The 18,426-nt window shown below is 45.1% G+C and overlaps 1 protein-coding gene across 6 annotated transcripts in view; it reads right to left on the reverse strand.

Annotated features, from left to right (window-relative positions):
* The window catches only part of atm (ATM serine/threonine kinase), a 48,380-nt gene that overhangs the window by 29,396 nt on the left and 558 nt on the right, over positions 1-18,426 (reverse strand). For 5 of the 6 annotated variants that reach the window (XM_055895545.1, XM_055895546.1, XM_055895544.1 and 2 more), the window contains exons 3-26: positions 18,223-18,344; positions 17,253-17,398; positions 11,644-11,808; positions 11,071-11,236; positions 10,478-10,716; positions 10,091-10,260; positions 9,743-9,918; positions 9,245-9,616; positions 8,903-9,100; positions 5,917-6,018; positions 5,591-5,816; positions 5,377-5,508; positions 5,162-5,287; positions 4,965-5,054; positions 4,628-4,823; positions 4,198-4,391; positions 3,968-4,050; positions 3,718-3,873; positions 3,544-3,619; positions 3,292-3,422; positions 3,045-3,162; positions 2,786-2,956; positions 1,856-2,019; positions 1,219-1,462 (exon numbers count right to left, since the gene is read on the reverse strand). In XM_055895545.1, coding sequence (XP_055751520.1) covers positions 1,219-1,462; positions 1,856-2,019; positions 2,786-2,956; positions 3,045-3,162; positions 3,292-3,422; positions 3,544-3,619; positions 3,718-3,873; positions 3,968-4,050; positions 4,198-4,391; positions 4,628-4,823; positions 4,965-5,054; positions 5,162-5,287; positions 5,377-5,508; positions 5,591-5,816; positions 5,917-6,018; positions 8,903-9,100; positions 9,245-9,616; positions 9,743-9,918; positions 10,091-10,260; positions 10,478-10,716; positions 11,071-11,236; positions 11,644-11,808; positions 17,253-17,398; positions 18,223-18,344 — 3,963 coding nt within the window. Of the gene's footprint in view, positions 1-1,218; positions 1,463-1,855; positions 2,020-2,785; positions 2,957-3,044; positions 3,163-3,291; positions 3,423-3,543; positions 3,620-3,717; positions 3,874-3,967; positions 4,051-4,197; positions 4,392-4,627; positions 4,824-4,964; positions 5,055-5,161; positions 5,288-5,376; positions 5,509-5,590; positions 5,817-5,916; positions 6,019-8,902; positions 9,101-9,244; positions 9,617-9,742; positions 9,919-10,090; positions 10,261-10,477; positions 10,717-11,070; positions 11,237-11,643; positions 11,809-12,282; positions 12,706-17,252; positions 17,399-18,222; positions 18,345-18,426 lie in introns of those variants that run through there. The other variant, XM_055895547.1, reaches the window with a different exon arrangement.

Genomic DNA, 18,426 nt, shown 5'->3' on the forward strand with positions numbered 1-18,426 from the left:
ACAAGGTCCTGAAGTACTATAGATACCAGGACAGGGTCGTGATGAAAGTGTTCCAGGACAGGGTCCTGAGATAGAAGTAAAAAATATTCCTGCATTATAGAAAAATATTGTAAAAGAAAATGTATTAATCAATGGACTGGTAAAACAGTTGGTTATGATTGGGAAACCAGCTATACATTTAAAACCTTAAATGTGCATAGGAAGAAATACCATGTGGGTACAAAATCAAAAATATTTTGATGAGAAGAAATTACTCCTTTTTAATTATAAGAAAGGAAGACGTTCCTAACCAAATACTGTTTGTTTTTGTTTCCTGAGTGTGTATTGACGAGAGATTCATATTATGTACGGACGATGAACCCCATCAGGCCCAACTGGCTGCACTGTGTGATCGCATAAAGGAACATTACCCACCAATGACTGATTGGTCAGCCATCCAGATGCACACAGTATGTATACATATATTTCTGTTTATTCTACATTTCTTAAACTAAGCAAGTCAGTGAAGAACATATTCTTATTTACAATGACGGCCTAGGAACAGTGGGTTAACTGCCTTGTTCAGGGACAGAACGACTGATTGTTTACTTGTCAGCTCGGGGATTCGATCTAGCAACCTTTCGGTTACTGGCCCAATGCTCTAACCACGCCTACCTGCCGCCCCAGAAAGCCAAAGAGTCACTGGAGGACTACATTGGAAAACCGTGACAGATTAGGTGGAAGAAGAAGCAGGAGGTCGACGCTGAAGCCTGGCAGTGTGGACAGTGTCAACGTGATGATTGCCCTCTTTGTACAGACAAAGGGTGTACTCCTGTGTAACTGTTCAAATGATTTGTAACTGTTTAAATTATTTGTAACTGTTTAAATTATTTCCATAAGAATGTTTTGTACCATATGAAGGTAAAAAAACTGCCTCAACAGAAGCCATTTACAAAGACAATGTAGTAGTGTAAGAAAGCCCTGTCCTACAACTTTTTATATTTTGCTTGGTTGAAGTTTTGAAGAATCTACAGTCTTTCTCTTCCTTTCTGATAACAATTTCCACGACAGTTAGCAAACCTGGCACCGGGGTTGGAGTCAATTCCATTTAAATTCAGCCCCTTCAGGGGATGAAGTGAAAAGGAATGGATCCCAAACCTGGTTTATACATGATAACATCCTACAGAGTTTTAAGCCCATCAGCTGCAGGCACAGAGACTCCAAGCGTGTCTTCCTCACCGGTTTGCCCAGGCAGTTGCTGTCCTTGAGTAGGTCATAGACCCTGTGGGCCTTCTCTCTCTGCTGGGCCACTTGGGCATCCTGGCCCGACACGGCAAAGTAGGGCAGGATGTTAACCATGATCTTAGGGAAGCAGTTGGCCAGCAGCTTCTTCCAGTCCTTACCCAGGTGGGTGCTGATGGACTTCACCTGCTTAAAGTTATCCAGGAAGACCAGGTGTGGGATAAGGACCTGATAGGAGGAGCTGGGATAAAACAAAGAAACAACAAATAAATCTATCTTATTTAGATGCATCATTCATTCTTTCCTTAAGGTGATCTGACATGATTGAATAGGTGAAAGCAATATGGTAGAAACTCTACTTTCACCTCAATTCTGTCAGATCAGTAAATTCACAAAGTCATTTTATGGACATAAAACGTATGGGATGCGCCGAATTTGAGTAGTAACCAAGTTAAATAAAGGTTAAATAAAAAATGAAATAAATATAAACAGGTGCAGACCTTACCGTGAAATGCTTACTTACAAGCCATTAACCAACAATGCAGTTAAAAAAAATAGAGTGAAGAAAATGTTTACTAAATAAACTAAAGTAAAAAATGAAATGTAGAACGTAAACGAAGCTTGGGGCACCTACCTGTAGAAGTCCTTGAGAGTGGCGTGGTTGAGCAGAGTGTATGGGAAGGACTCCAGAGTGTAGCCATGCTGGCCCAGCCACTCTGCCACCAGGTAATCCAGGTGAGAGCTGACAAATGCCTCCACACTCCTGTAGCCCAGAGCTCTGGACACACTGCCCAGGACCTACAGGGGGTGAGAGACAAACCAGGTTAACATTCAGTCTGTCAATATCATAGCATATTGATACAGTAGTCAGAGAGATACTGTATGTAGTGACGGTGGAAAGCAGTTGTGTAAAGTACTTAAGTAAAAATATTTGAAAGTACTACTTAAGTCATTTTTTGGGGTATCTGTACTTGACTATTTATATTTTTGACAACTTTTACTTTATTACATTCCTAAAGAAAAGTATGTACTTTTTACTCCATACATTTTCACTGACACCCAAAAGTACTCGTTACATTTTGAATGCTTAGCAGGACAGGAAAATTGTCTAATTCACACACTTATCAAGAGAACATCCCTGGTCATCCCTACTGCCTATGATCTGGCGGACTCACTAAACACATGCTTAGTTTGTAAATTATGTCAGTGTTGGAGCATGCCCCTGGCTATTCGTATATAAATAAAAAACATGAAAATGATGCTGTCTGAATTGCTTAATATAAGGAATTTGAAATGTTTTCAACTTTTACTTTTGATACTTAAGTATATTTTAGCAATTACATTTACTCAAGTAATATTTTACTGGGTGACTCACTTGAATCCTTTTCTATTAAGGCATCTTTACTTTTACTCAAGTATGACAATTGGGTACTTTTTCCACCACTGGTGGAAAGGGCGAGTTACCTACATACACTATAAAGTGCTTTCAGTTTAAGAAACATGAATACAAAACATAATAATTGATGAGACCGTAAATATGTGTAGCCAAATTAATTTCCCTTACCTTTTTGATGAGCGGCTCCTCTATGTTGTTCTCCTTGTAGGACTGGAAGAGGGCGAAGAGGGACTGTTTCTCACAGACGGGGCTGCAGCACAGCACCACCGACACACTCTTCAGCAGCGTGGCCTTGCGGTTAAAGGTCTCGTCACTCAGGTCTTCAGGAGAGCTGTTCTTCTGTGACACACCAGGGAGAGCAGAGGGATAGTGAGACGGACTGGCCATAAAAACCTCTGTCAGAGTAATATGTAAAAGACAGGCTTACCTGGACCCTCATCCCTTCTTGGGCTTTCAGGTAGATGTTCTCAAAGGCTGTCTGCTGGCATTTCAGAGGAAGCATCTTTCTCTTGTCTAAGCTGTCTGGTGTCATCTCCAAGAACAGCCTATGGATGGAAGAGAGCATGCATGGTAGATATGTCAAACATGTAAATATTTACTTTTTAACTTGAGAGACATTAGCCTCTGTGATGGAATTAAGGCTGGTGAGAGAGTGTTCTGTCGGTAAAACCAACCTTTCCACTGTCATGGCTGCAAGCATTCGTACGTGATGGTGAGAGTCGGACAGGTGGGACGGGAGGATGACGGACACTGGAAGCTCCTCCTCCCTCAGGGTAAGGACCGCCCACTTACAGCAAGGGTCAGCCTGACATAGGGGGAGAGACAGGGAAGTAAATGTTTGGTGTTATTACCCTCTATCTACCTAAAGACAGGGTGGTTATCATGGGCAGTTACTATGCTGTGATTTTAAAACATTGTGAGCTCACCTCCAGTAGAGCCAGTAGACAGTGAATTAATGCCACCTTTACAATTGCTGTGCATTTCCCCGTTCTGCCCAAAATGCTAGAAGAGACCATTAAAAAGTTGTAAGTTCAATTCTAGAACAAAGAAAAAGAATTATCGTGAAGTCAAAATACAAAAATCGAGACTTTGGTGCTGACCAGAATCCAGAGACCACTTGGAGCAGAGCTCCCTGGACGTGTCTCATGTCATTATGCTGGTCCTGAGTACGGCCCAGACTACGGATAGACGGTAGCAGACCCAGCAGCACTGCAGCACAGATCTCCTGGTCCTGGCGGTACAATGAGCAAAGATTCCTGCAAGCACAAAAAAAAGCCCTAATGTCTCCAGCACCTACTGTATAGCATAGCATACTTGACATATGAATCTAGAAACATAGGCCTTCCTTACGCCAGAGGTCTGAGGAGTGAGTCAAACTCTTCAGCTGCCAGCGATGTGTCCTCAGCAGGTAGTTTCTTCAGAAGGACCAGGTACTGAGAGGGGACAGGAAAATAATGAACTATTAGTATTCCATGTTAGAGATAAAAAGATCATCATCCGTCATCATTTCCAACATGATTGGTAGGGAACAACGATTAGCTGTGCAACATTGACCACACTACACAGTCCTGGTCACTCACCATGTTGAGGTGTAGTGGCTTGGTGCAGTCTATCTGCTCCAGCAGCAGTAGTAACTTGCGGCGGACCTCCACTGGTTTGAAAGAGAGCCCGTGGATAAACTCAGCCGATACACACAGGGACAGGAACTCCAGACTGGCCAAGATGGCTAAATCCTGCTGGGCCAAATGCTCCTCAGCCAGTAGGCTTTTAGCATCTAGGAGAAGATAGAATATTTAAATGACCATCTGGTCATTCATAGAAATGCTTGGAGGACAATGCCTGGTCTGATTATCATCCCCCAAGCCCCTACCTCTGGAAATATCTCATTGATCTGAGAGAATCAGATGGGGTGTACACAATATGTCAATAGCTCCACCTCAACCTATATTATCCTGGCATAGCGGCTGACGCTGAGGGGTTAATTTTACATGTGGGTTATCATCCACTTGCCAGGACCACACTGGGTGTCATTGGGGTCCACATTCTGTCTGTGAGTCCCCTTAGATGTGCTGGTCTGTGGTTCGTCTCCATCATCAAACAGGTCAATGTCCTCCTGCTGGTCAGCCTGTGTCCTCGTCATGTCCCAGTCCTCATCTGTGGTCTCCTCCTCAATCCCCACACTACCTCTCTTACAGGAGCTGTTCAGCTGTGAGTTAGAGAAACAGACACAGGGTGAGCTTACAGAATTCAGATCATTATAGAGTGGTTATATAGGTCCAAATTATGGTTATTAAAAATGGTCAAAACGATGGTTGATGGGACAGAAAGCAAACTGTCCATGACTCACCAACAGTTTGCATATTTCTGCCAGTTCAGTCAAAAGTCTCGCAGGGAAAATCTTCATGAACAAGTTGCAAGAGACAGAGCTCATACTGTCCTGTGGGAGAGGATATGTGGAAGTAAATGAAAGTACAAATATAGAGCCAGATTTTAAACACAGATGTTGATGGTGATGATAACGACGAGGAAGAATGCTCGTTTTACCTTAACCCCTCTGTTGACACACTGTGTGCACAGCCGCATGACAGACCTGAGTGTGGTCATGGTCCCATCCTCTGCCATCTTCACCTTCACATTAGATATGTACTCACTAAAATCCTGAACCAGTGCCTTCGAAAAGCCAACAGAATATACAATGAAATACATATATGTGGCTTTCAGCAGGCATTAAAGAAATGTTATCAACCCGTTCAGACTACCTTGGCCTTTAGGAAGAGTTGGGAATGGCAGGCTTCTTCCTCAGTCAGGAGACCAGTAGAGACATATCCTGCTAAAACGCCAGTAAGGAGACTTGAACAACGAACCAGGCATTCTGGTGGTGTGGTCTGAGACTGAGGAGAAAAGACACACAGTACTTACTTTGAACATACACCAACTCACACAACCATGGTTCTAACATAGGCATTCACTCACATCTGGGGAGTAGCAGTTGAGTAGGTGGTCAGCCACAGACAAGAGGCCCTGCTCCAGCTTGTGTTTTAGGCTGGGGACAACAGTGAGCTGGGTGCCGGCTGAGGACACCATCTCTTTCACCATGGGGTTAGAGGGCATCTCGTCAAAGCTGAACTGCAGGTACATGCTCTCAATCTCACTCAGGGCACCTTTAACTTCCACTGGTGTTTGATCTTGCATCACAGCACTTTAGGCAGAGGGAAAGATTGAAGGCGGCATGAAATCTATGGAGTTATGTTGACACAGTATGGGTGAATTTATCGGTTTTAGATAAATATTTCCCTCACCTCTCAAGTCCCTTTGCTCCAAGGAGAAACATAATGCCAGCTCGGGTGTCTTTGAGGGTCAAAGGCACAAGGATTCTGGGGATTAGGTTATGAGGAAAATCCCTGTTAAAAAGAGGAATAAGACAAACTCTTATTAGGAATGTGTTAAAACAATTAGACATAAAACATTGTACCAAGACAAAATAATCCCACTAGTAAATAACAGCTGGTGCACGATATCTAAGGAAGTCTCAAAGTTTTGCTCGCCTAAGGTAGAGTATCTCAAGATAAGCTGTAGACCACACTACCTACCGAGAGAGTTTTCATCTGTATTCTTTGTAGCTGTTTACATACCACCACAGTCAGAGGCTGGCGCTAAGACAGCATTGAATGAGCTGTATTCCGCCATAAGCAAACAAGAAAACGCTCACCCAGAGGCGACGCTCCTAGTAGCCGGGGACTTTAATTTAGGGAAACTTAAATCCATTTTAACAAATTTCTATCAGCATGTATATAAATGTGCAACCAGAGGAAAAAGAAGTCTGGACCGCCTATACTCCACACACAGAGACGCATACAAAGCTCTCCCTCGGCCTCTATTTGGCAAATCTGACCATAATTCTATCCTCCTGAATCCTGCTTACAAGCAAAAAAGAAAAAAGAAAGCACCAGTGACTAGATCAATAAAAAAGTAGTCAGATGAAGCAGATGCTAAGCTACAGGACTGTTTTGCTAGCACAGACTGGAATATGTTCCTGGATTCATCCGATGGCATTGAGGAGTACACCACATCAGCGATTGGCTTCATCAATAGGTGCATCGATGACGTCGTCCCCACAGTGACCGTGAGTACATACCCCAACCAGAAGCAATGGATTACAGGCAGAATCCGCACTGAGCTAAAGCTGCCGCTTTCAAGGAGCGGGACACTAACCCGGAAGCTTATAAGAAATCCCACTATGCCCTCCGACGAACCATTAAACAGGCAAAGATCCAATACAGAACTAAGATCGAATCGTACTGCACCGGCTCTGACACTCGTCGGATGTGGCAAGGCTTGCAAACCATTACAGACTACAAAGGGAAGCACAGCCGAGAGCTGCCCAGTGACACAAGCCTACTAGACGAGCTAAACTACTTCTATGCTCGCGTTGAGGAAAATAACACTGAAACATGCATGAGAGCACCAGCTGTTCCGGAAGACTGTGTGATCACGCTCTCCGCAGCCGATGTGAGTAAGATCTTTAAACAGGTCAACATTCACAAGGCCGCAGGGCCAGTCAGATTAACAGGACGTGTACGGCGAGCATGTGCTAACCAACTAGTGTCTTCACTGACATTTTCAACCTCTCCCTGTCCGAGTCTGTAATACCAACATGTTTAAAGCAGACCACCATAGTGCCTGTGCCCAAGAACACTAAGGTAACCTGTCTCAATGACTACCGACTCGTAGCACTCACGTCTGTAGCCATGAAGTGCTTTGAAAGTCTGGTCATGGCTCACATCAACAGCATCATCCCAGAAACCCTAGACAGACTTCAATTTGCATACCACCCCAACAGATCCACATATGATGCAATCTCTATTGCACTCCACACTGCCCTTTCACACCTGGACAAAAGGAACACCTATGTGAGAATGCTATTAATTGACTACAGCTCAGCGTTCAACACCATAGTGCCCTCAAAGCTCATCAATAAGCTAAGGACCCTGGGACTAAACACCTCCCTCTGCATCTGGATCCTGGACTTCCTGACGGGCCACCCCCAGGTGGTAAGTGTAGGCAACAACATGTCTGCCACGCTCATCCTCAACACTGGGGCTCCTCAGGGGTGTGTGCTCAGTCCCCTCATGTACTCCCTGTTCACTCATGACTGCGTGGCCAGGCAGGATTCCAACACCAGAATTAAACTTGCCGATGACACAACAGTGGTAGGCCTGATCACCGACAATGACGAGACAGCCTATAGGGAGGAGGTCAGAGACCTGGCCGTGTGGTGCCAGGACAACAACCTCTCCTTCAACGTGATCAAGGCAAAGGAGAAGATTGTGGACTATAGGAAAAGGAGGACAGAGCACGCCCCCATTCTCATCGATGGGGCTGTAGTGGAACAGGTTGAGATCTTCAAGTTCCTTGGTGTCCACATAACCAACAAACTAACATGGTCCAAGCACACCAAGACAGTCGTGAAGAGAGCACAACAAAACCTATTCCCTGTCAGGAGACTGAAAAGATTTGGCATGGTTCCTCAGATCCTCAAAAGGTTCTACAGCTGCAGCATCGAGAGCATCCTGACTGGTTGCATCACTGCCTGGTATGCAACTGCTCAGCCTCCGAACGCAAGGCACTACAGAGGGTAGTGCGAACGGCCCAGTACCTCACTGGGGCTAAGCTTCCTGCCATCCAGGACCTCTATACCAGGCGGTGTCAGAGGAAGGCCCTAAAAATTGTCAAAGACTCCAGCCACCCTAGTCATAAACTGTTCTCGCTCCTACCGCATGGCAAGCAGTACCGGAGCGCCAAGTCTAGGTCCAAGACGCTTCTAAACAGCTTCTACCCCCATACCATAAGACTCCTGAACATTTAGTCAAATGGCTACCCAGACTATTTGCATTGCTGCCCCCACCCCCTCCCCTCTTTACACCACTGCTACTCTCTGTTGTCATCTATGCATAGTCACTTTAATAACCCTACCTACATGTACATAGTACCTCAACTAACCGGTGCCCCCGCACATTGACTCTGTATGGGTACCCCCCTGTATAAAGTCTTGCTATTGCTATTTTACTGCTGCTCTTTAATTACTTGTTACTTTTATCTCTTACCCGTATTTTTTTTAAACTGCATTGTTGGTAAGAGGCTCGTAAGTAAGTATTTCACTGTAAGGTCTACAGCGGTTGTATTTGGCGCATGTGACTAATGAGATTTGATTTGATTTAGACAACACTAGCAGAGAGGTTAAGCGTGAATACAAATGTGATATGAGCCCAGTGATAAACTGCCCACCTGCAGATGATGGGGTGTGGTCTTGAGCTCTCCTCTGCCTCTTCACTCTGTTCGTTCATCAGCAGCCAGCTCATGATGTTCTCCTTGAGGCTGGGTGGCCCGACCCCCTCCACAGCCCCTGCATGGTCCCACCCAGTGCCCAGGCTCTTAAGAACAGGACACTTGAGAAGGGCCTGGGCCAAACACAGAGCAGCAGCACTGCAGACATAGAGACAGAGGATGAAATCGTCCTTCAGAGATAAAAACATAAAGCACTATAGTTTGCAAAGAGTAAATTAGTCAATCAAATGTTGAGGAAGTGACTTTATATGACAAAATCATTCATTAAAGCCAAGGACTCACTCAGAGGGCTTGCAGGCCGAGCCAGAGAAGAGCTTCCAGAGCTCTCTGTCAATGGGAATGAAGGCTCCCTGGAGGATGGTGGACAGCAGGGCCAGACTGAGGGCCTCAGTCTGGGGGGAGCTGACCCCCCGTAGAGCCAGGGCCCAGACACGGCCCCACAGCCTGCCCAGTTCAACCCTGTAGGATTGGGCCCTCTCTGGGTGTGTGGCCTGGCAGCGAGCCACCTCCCTCAGGCAGCGCAGCACGTAGGGCCCCCTGTCACCCCGCCGCTGCTCCCCCAGCAGCTGGCACAGGACAGACAGCAGAGGAACCAGCTCCTGGCCAGGCACCATGGAGGGGTACTTAGAGGTCAACACTGATGTGATCTGTAACCTAGATAGGAACATTGTATTGTTGAGTTGGGGAACACAGAGGATATGGAGTTTGATTGTACTAAATATAAGGATATTTGGCAAGTTAATGAGCACTGAACCTTGGTGCGATATTGTCTTTTCTCACCATGGTATGATGTCAAAGTCACTATGGTGTGGCTGCAGGTGGTCTCGGAGAACCTCCCAGCCCAGCTCGATGCGTCTACGCTTGCTGGGCGTGCCGTGTGGACTGCCTCTCTGGGTGGCTCTGAGGTGGGCCTGAGTCACCTCCAGAATCTGGAGGTTACAATCCTCGCTAAAGAGCTGAGAAACAGTCAAACACCCAAAACATGAAGATGAGACCAACAATACTAAAATCATCTATTTTCATTCTTAAAACAGGAGAACTATGTCAGATGATATCAGCACAGCTCAGGTTTTAGTCTTGAACTAAATGAAGTCAAGATGGAAAAACGAAGGATCTTAGCTTTATCACCTGATGGCAGATTTCTGCAGTTAGCTCCATAAGGTTCTCCTTCACAGCGATGTGGCGCGACCCTGTGGCATATTTCCCCCGGCTCCCAATCTGGCTGATCTCACTCACCAGGGCATCATACAGGTTATAGAGTAGACTCTGCCATTTGACCCAGTCCTCAGCGTAGGCTCCTGGAGTAGTGAGGTGTGGAATGGTCAAGAAAAGTTGTCAGATGGGCTGTATCAATCATGATCTATAATATAATTCTACTTCAAGGGTTTCCGTGATGAACACTTCACAATTGTCTGTTGTTCTACACCATTTTTCATCGTTCAACATCGAAACAGATTCATAAAGACAATGGTGTTTTTTCAAATTTTCAGTCTGTCCACAAAATTCCAGCCATACCTGTGTCTTGTGTCTTTGATCCTTTGGGATGATGTACACAGAGCTGCAGGTTGAAGAACTCTACTATCTCCTCTTTGAGAGTGGTGCTGGGCCTCATCTGTGTCCACACATAGAGCACAGAGGGCAGGAGCTCCTCACCCAGCCGACACACCCTGATACGGCAGTTCATGGCAGCAGACCTCAGGAACACGTTCAGAGCAGAGACCAAGTGCTCCACCACTGCCAAGTGTCTCTCCTGCCTGGAGAGAGAACATATCACATGCAGTGTAATGGATGAAGTCTCTTGATGGTAGGTCTCACAGTAGACCAGAGGATGGAATCAATGGAACAGTATCAAACATATGGAAACCACATGTTTGATGCCGTTCCATTTATTCAATTCCAGCCAATAAAATGAGCCCGTCCTCCTATAGCTCCTACCACCAGCCCCCACTGCTGTAGACTCAATTTCTAAGAGTTCAGTTTAGTAGGTTTACACATTAGACAACGTACACCTACAGTCTCTGAGGCGCATAACTACTGGAAAATGACGGTGGCAAGTAGCAACTCCCTTGCATGATACAGGTCACCTCTCGCAGTTCTTGTCATCGTACCTGGCATTGAGCAGTGCTCTGGAGAAGAAGCTGAAGAGTGTATGGCTGAAGCCCTCAGTCTGCAGACAGCAGCCCTGGACTGCAGTGTGGATGATCCTGCTCACAAGCACACGATTTATGGCCTTGGAGGAACCAGTGAAAAGGCCACAATACAGATCCAGCAAATCTAGATGATTAGAGAATTCATTGTTTAGAAACTAACAAGAATGAAATTAAAATCTGGACAATACATTGCATTGTAGACCCATTACTAGCTGCAATTACTCCAAAACATCACCAATTACTTCCCCCTAACATTCATAGATTACATTCAACAGGGGTGGCAGGTAGCCTAGTGGTTAGAGTGTTGGGACAGTAACCGAAAGGTTCGCTTAATCACCTGACGGCAGATTTCTGCTGTTAGCTCAAGGTAAAAATATGTCATTTTGCCCCTGAACAAGGCAGGTAACCCACTGTTCGACGGTAGGGCGTCATTGTAAATAAGAATTTGTTCTTAACTGACTTGACTAGTTAATAAATAAAAAAAATTGAAGTCTCTGCTGTATTGAGAGAGGAACAATAAAAACCACTGACTGTGCCACTGCTGCTGGGTGATCTCACACCAGTACTTGCGGACAGACAGGATGTTCTTGAGCAGGATGCTGCTGTAGTCCTCCCCATAGGCCGAGCAGCTGAATGAGCTCCGCAGCACCTCCATCACATGATTCAGGAGCTCACCACAATTCAGCCGAGGCCCTCCTGTAGGGAGAGAAGTGGAGGGTTACAGTACCCAGAGGGACTACAATAAAGTCAGTACATCCAAAATGGTACTACTTTACATCAGAGCCCTACAGGCCCTGGTCAAAAGTAGTGCACTATATAAGGAATAGGGAGCCATTTCAGACACATATTGGTGATTCCCCTTACCACTTTATTGTTAAGCCAACTGGTTTAAGTTTTGTCTTGCCTTCACCTACTCAACATGGCATCTTATTGGCTGGTTTGCGTGACTTACTTGAGGGGGGATGTTTAAGTTAGAATCGTCCCAGTGAACAAGCACCAAACCAGCAGTAGGTTGTTGGTTGCAAAGCCCACGTCAAAAGTGATTTATCACTCCCAAGTGATGATTTGAATGTACAATTTATTTGTACATATTAGAACATCACATAAGATTAAGCGTTTTTTGTGCATTTTGTTGTAGAGAATTCCAGCTAATGCTAGCTAGCAACTTACTGTGTCTGGTGTGGGGGTTTCGTACATGTTGTACAGTGCTTGAGTGCAGAGTCGGATGGTGAACCGTGCATTGCATAACGTGCAATTTTGTGCTACTTATCAGGTACATTGTTGAAAATATTACATTGTGTATTGTAATCGTTTGTAATCGTATTATTTTGGTAACTACGTTCCCCAGTGAATAAGCACCAAACCTGCGTGCGTGAGTGCAGAGTTGGATGGTGAGCCGTGCATTGTATGACGTGCAATTTTGCGCTATTTCTATCAGAATAAATCTCCATGACTTGTGCTACAAATTGGAGGCCGTGTCGATGATTGTACACAACACAAGAAGAGTAGCGTTGCAGTGGTGCCGTGACCGTTCTTCTGGATCGGATCATCCTTCGCTGGATTTCCATATCAGAAATCCGCGGTGGTTGCCATTGGAGAATCACATAAGACTTTGCTAGTGCAGTTTATGGCGATATCGCGTTTCGCCACAAGAGGGTGTTAGTGCACCATTTTTTGATGACTTAAGTTGGTGATTTCTCTTATTGAGACTTTCTATATTGATTGGAACTTTCTTTTCACGGATAAACGATAACTTCTGTGTTACTTGTTTATTTGCAATTCTAGTGTATAACTATGCTGGGTTTTTACCATTGTAAATGTTACATTTTGAGGTGAGTTTTTATTTATAAATGTTTTGCATTTTTGTTTTAGTGTGTTGATTTCCTGACATTTAATCTGTCACCATCTGTTGGTAGGGGTTCAGCCAGAATTCTGGTTGCTTCTACACACATGCCTAAACTGGAGGGTTTTGGGGGGTTTGATGATAGTTTCAACAAGGATGTGAATGAAAAAGGTTTGCCAAAAACAGGGAGCTATGACATCTCCATGGATTTCAGAGCAGACATTGTTTAGCAGATTGGTCATTCCATTGGGGAAAACATTTCCTCCTGTTTGGAGTCAAAGGCAATTGTTGGACATGTTGGGGACAATGTTATGGGGAATGCATGCAGATCTAGGGTTATGGATGTGTTGGGCCTGAAACCTGGTATTGAAGTCTATCAAGGAGCCGGTGTACTTTAGGGGGGGATGGCTCTGAACAGTGCACAGTGCATGAGTGGGAGGATATGGTCATGGTTTACATGCGTAAGAGGGGCGTATCTATGGTGGACCAAGCAGATGAGGTTATGCGTAGGCTTATGAGAAGGGTCCGCAATGTTGTTAAAGTGGGCATACGCAGCAATCCCTCTGTTGATTTATATAAAAGGCCCAAGTCCCATCTTTGACATACTGAAACAACATTTTAGTGACACTTCTTTTTCAAGCATGCCCCTCGCTGACTTTTATGCCACATTACCTCTGACTGATGAACAACCATTTGACTATTGGCTCAGACTAAACAGGGCTATGGAGGTTGCTGAAGATTGTCTAAAAAGACAAAAGAAAAGTTTTGAAGACCCATCTCGTGAGCTCACAGTCATGTTCCTCAGACATTTCCCTAACGCTGAACTGTCGCTTATCTTTAAATGCAAGCCATTACAGTAGTGGACCGCTGAAGATGTTCATGAGAGGGTGGATGAATACAGGAGGGAGCGTAGGTACTCTCACTTATCTAAGGTGAGTCCAGCATTCGCAACAATGAAGCAGGAAGTTGGTGGTGTCAGGCCGCTCACCATGGAATCACCTAATGCGTTGCCTTCCCCAGACCAGGCTCCCCAGACCAGTGCCCAGGGCTCTGAGCCGATGGAATGTATCCTTGCAATGCTGGAGAAAAATGTTTTGTTGCAGATGCTTTGAGCAGATAGCCCTTCATACGACTCAGTGCACTCCATAGAATGACAAGGATTCGGTACGAGACCTTACTAGCTGAAGCTAACGCTGTGCGCACAGACAGAGTGCAAGGTGTGTTTCGCTGGTCCAACCACCCCTTTGACAAAGCCTCTGACACCAACGAGGTAGTTATTAGCTGCCAGGCTACTGTTGACCCCCCCCATCTGGTGCTTTATCAAGACAAGAAGTTGTTGCGGTTCTTCATTCACACAGGTGCTGGGATGGTGATGTGGGCTCACATGCACTGCTGTTGCCACAGCTTCCGCAGGCTGTAATGCCATCAGAGCAGACAAATGTCAATGTCCTGCCACACAATCTACTGATGAGTAAGCAGCGTGATGAGCAGAGTGATCTTCTTTATGGAGAGGGGGAGAAGACCATCCTGGAGAGACCGTGCCCATGAGTGTTGAGGTTTTGTGTCTTCTCAGAAGTTGGGACAAGTTGACCATGAAGATGGGTGTACTGTATTGTGTTTCGAAGAATGTGGTTACAAAGAGAAATGTATCTGTATGTGGTTCCAGCCTCCATGAACGCGATGGTGTTGAAGGGTGTCCATGATGAAGCTGGCCACCAGTGACAACAGAGAACAGTCTACCTGACAAGACAAGAGGTTCTTCTGGCATGGCCTGGAGAGGGAGGTAAAGGAATATGTTGTGCTGCAAGAGATGCATCGTGAGCAAAACTCCTGACCCGGAAGCCAGAGCTCCTCTGGAGAGCATAATAACAACTGAGCCTCTCAAACTAGTGTGCATCGACTTTTTGTCTGCTAAAAATTCTTCAAACAAGTCCTTGGATGTGTTGTTACTGGCCACTTTACAAAGTTGGCTCATTCCTTATTGTGTCCGAACCTGTCTGCTAAGTCTGTTGCTCATCAGTTGTGGAACAAGTATTTCTGTGTCTATGGGATGCCTCGCCGTATACACTCGGATCAAGGAGCCAACTTTGAGAGCGCTTTAATAGCAGAACTCTTGAGGGTTGCAGGTGTTCAGAAGTCTCACACCACGCCGCACCATCCGATGGGGAAAGGTTCTTGCGAAAGGATGAATAGGATGTTGGAAAACATGATCCGGGCCCTGCCAACGAGAGCAAAGCACAGATGGCCTCAGGCGCAGAAGTCTCTTACGTTTGCATACAATTGTACAATCCACGAGACCACAGGCTTTGTCCCTTTACTGTTAATGTTTGGGAGGACACCAAGACTGCTTGTTGATAGTCTTTGGCTCTGTCAGAGTACCCAGAAGTTGTCGACTATGACCAGTTTGTTCAGTCCTTGAGGAGATATCTGAAAGAAGCCATGAATACAGTACATGCATCTGCAGCTAAGCAGTTGAGGCATGTTGACCTGTACGACAGAAGAGTCAGAGGAGCACCAGTGTAGATTGGTGATCGAGTGTTGCTGGCTAACAAGGGGGAGCGCGGAAAGCAGAAGCCCGCTGACCTTTGGGAGGATACTGTCTATCGTGTCACTGGATTGAAAGCTGACAGTCACACCTTTTAAGATTCAGAACAGCTCCACTGGACAGGAAAATATGTTACATCGCAACCTGATAATGCCAGTCAACTTTCTTCCTCTTCCCCATGCTGCGGTTGATGATGGAACAGATGTCTAGATTAACAGATTCTGAGGACGGCTTTGTGGTCTCAGCTGCCATGGAACTGCCGTGGGTGATGAGGATGCTGAGTAGAGAACAAAAGTGTGGGTGTCGGAGTTGCCTTCTGAAGGAACAGGTGACCCAAGCTTGGAGGGTATTGTGCGATCCTTGGATGCTCAGGACATACCACCTTTGGATTCTGTGGAAGATGTACTGCAGCTGGAAGGTCTGCCTCGGTCAGAGAGTCTTCAAGAATCTGACCCAGACCGTAACAGTGTAGTGAGTGAGCTAATTGACCAGTCTGCTTACAATATCCGTACTGACCTACCAAACTCGGACCATTCCTTACCTGATCAGTTACGCACTGACTGTGTTGACAGACCCACTATTGCGACACTACACTGTCACTCTTTATGCAGTTGAAGGTACTCTGGGTCGTATTAGGTAGGAAGACTATTTAAACCAGTGTCTAGACTGATTGAGATTATGAATCAGCAGAAAGTTAGCACTTGAAGGTTAATATGTGAATACAGAGGGTCAATGGTATTGACATCTTTTATTTGTTTTGACATTGTGACCATGATTAGAGGTTACAAGATGGTAATGTGACGAATATGATAGTCTCTTATGGTGGTTTATTTTATTACGTGGATGTTTTAAAGTCGTTGAGTGTAATTAACATGTAACAGGCACTTTTACCTATGAGGGATATTGATCAACCACTTTTCACTCTAATTCTCATGGAGAATAGTCTAACAACTGGAATATTTAGTGACTGTTTTAAAGCAGGGTCTGTCTCCAGTCAACCTGGCCGTGCTGCTGCTCCAGTTTCAACTGTTCTGCCTGCGGCTATGGAACCCTGACCTGTTCACCGGACGTGCTACCTGTCCCAGACCTGCTGTTTTCAACTCTCTAGAGACTGCAGGAGCGGTAGAGATACTCTCTATGAAAAGCCAACTGACATTTACTCCTGAGGTTCTGACTTGTTGCACCCTCGACAACTACTGTGATTATTATTATTTGACCATGCTGGTAATTTATGAACATTTGAACATCTTGGCCATGTTCTGTTATAATCTCCACCCGGCACAGCCAGAAGAGGACCGGCCACCCCTCATAGCCTGGTTCCTCTCTTGGTTTCTTCCTAGGTTTTGGCCTTTCTGGGGAGTTTTTCCTAGCCACTGTGCTTCTACACCTGCATTGCTTGCTGTTTGGGGTTTTAGGCTGGGTTTCTGTACAGCACTTTGAGATATCAGCTGATGTAAGAAGGGCTATATAAATACATTTTATTTGGTCTGCATCTTCAATATACGCAGCTTTACCTTTTAGTTTTATCTATTAGGTGGTCCAAAAATATTTTTTTAATTATATCAATTTTTTGTAAATATTATTAGATCATCACACAAGATGCTGTGTATCAGAATACATCTCCAAGACCTAGTGCTACAAGTTGGAGTCCGTGTCGATGATTGTACACAACCCAAGAAGAGTACTGTTTCATGGACATTAGGCTCTATAGGTCTATGATCTTATCTGGTATGTGATTCTCCAAACCCTTACTCTTGTTGGCACAGCGGATGAAGTATTTGACCAGGCTGCTGATCTCCTGCATCTTCTTCTGACGGTTAGCCTGTGTGGTGGCTGACACGTTGGCTTTCCCTGACTGGAGCAGCTCAGTCTCTTTCTGCAGATACTTCTGCAGAAACCTGAAAGAAAAGCAGTGAGAACGCAAACAGTGCGAATGCAAACAGTGAGAACGCAAAGCGATGGACTTAATCAATAAAATAGTAGCCTGGCTACACCTTACACGGAACCCAAACCGGCTGCGCGCGTGCGCTATCGTGCGCTATCGTGCATAAATATATTTTGTCCCCTTACACCAAACGCGATCACGACACGCAGGTTAAAATATCAAAACAAACTATAAACCAATTACATTAATTTGGGGACAGGTCAAAAAGCATTAAACATTTATGGCAATTTAGCTAGTTAGCTTGCACTTGCTAGCTAATTTGTCTTATTTACTAGCTTGCTGTTGCTAGCTAATTTGTCCTGGGATATAAACATTGAGTTGTTATTTTACCTGAAATGCACAAGGTCCTCTACTCTGACAATTAATCCACACATAAAATGGTCAACCGAATCGTTTCTAGTCATCTCTCCTCCTTCCAGGCTTTTTCATCGTTGAACTTATATGGTGATTGGCATCTAAACTTTCATAGTATTACCACGACGACTGGCAAAACAGTTAATCTTTCAATTACCCACGTGGGTATAACCAATGAGGAGTATAACCAATGAGGAGATGAGAGAGGCAGGACTTGCAGCACGATATGCGTCAGAAATAGAACCTGTTTCTATTTTAGCCCATGGCAACGCAGACGCGAGCAGTGTGGGTGCAATAATTGAATAACATGGATTTCTAAATTTATTTTGCAAAGCTCACGTTGCGTGCGCGAGCGGTGTGGTCAGCCTATTAGTCCCCTAATAGTGGGAATTGTGTCATACACAGTGTAGGAAGCAATAGTACCTGAAGACTGCATTCCAGGTGAGCTGCTTGGAACTTTTAGCAGCTCTGGTTCCAGAAATGCGATCCAGCTCCTCCACTGTGTCAGGAGACCGGATGAGCTGTCTGAAGCGATCAGCCTCTTTCTGGATACAAGAACAGAATGTTCTGTGTACAGATGTTGAAATAGGCCTATTGATTCAATGCACTGATTTTATGAGTGACATA

This window comes from Salvelinus fontinalis, chromosome 33 (genome assembly GCF_029448725.1).
Source record: "Salvelinus fontinalis isolate EN_2023a chromosome 33, ASM2944872v1, whole genome shotgun sequence".
NCBI lineage: Eukaryota > Metazoa > Chordata > Actinopteri > Salmoniformes > Salmonidae > Salvelinus > Salvelinus fontinalis.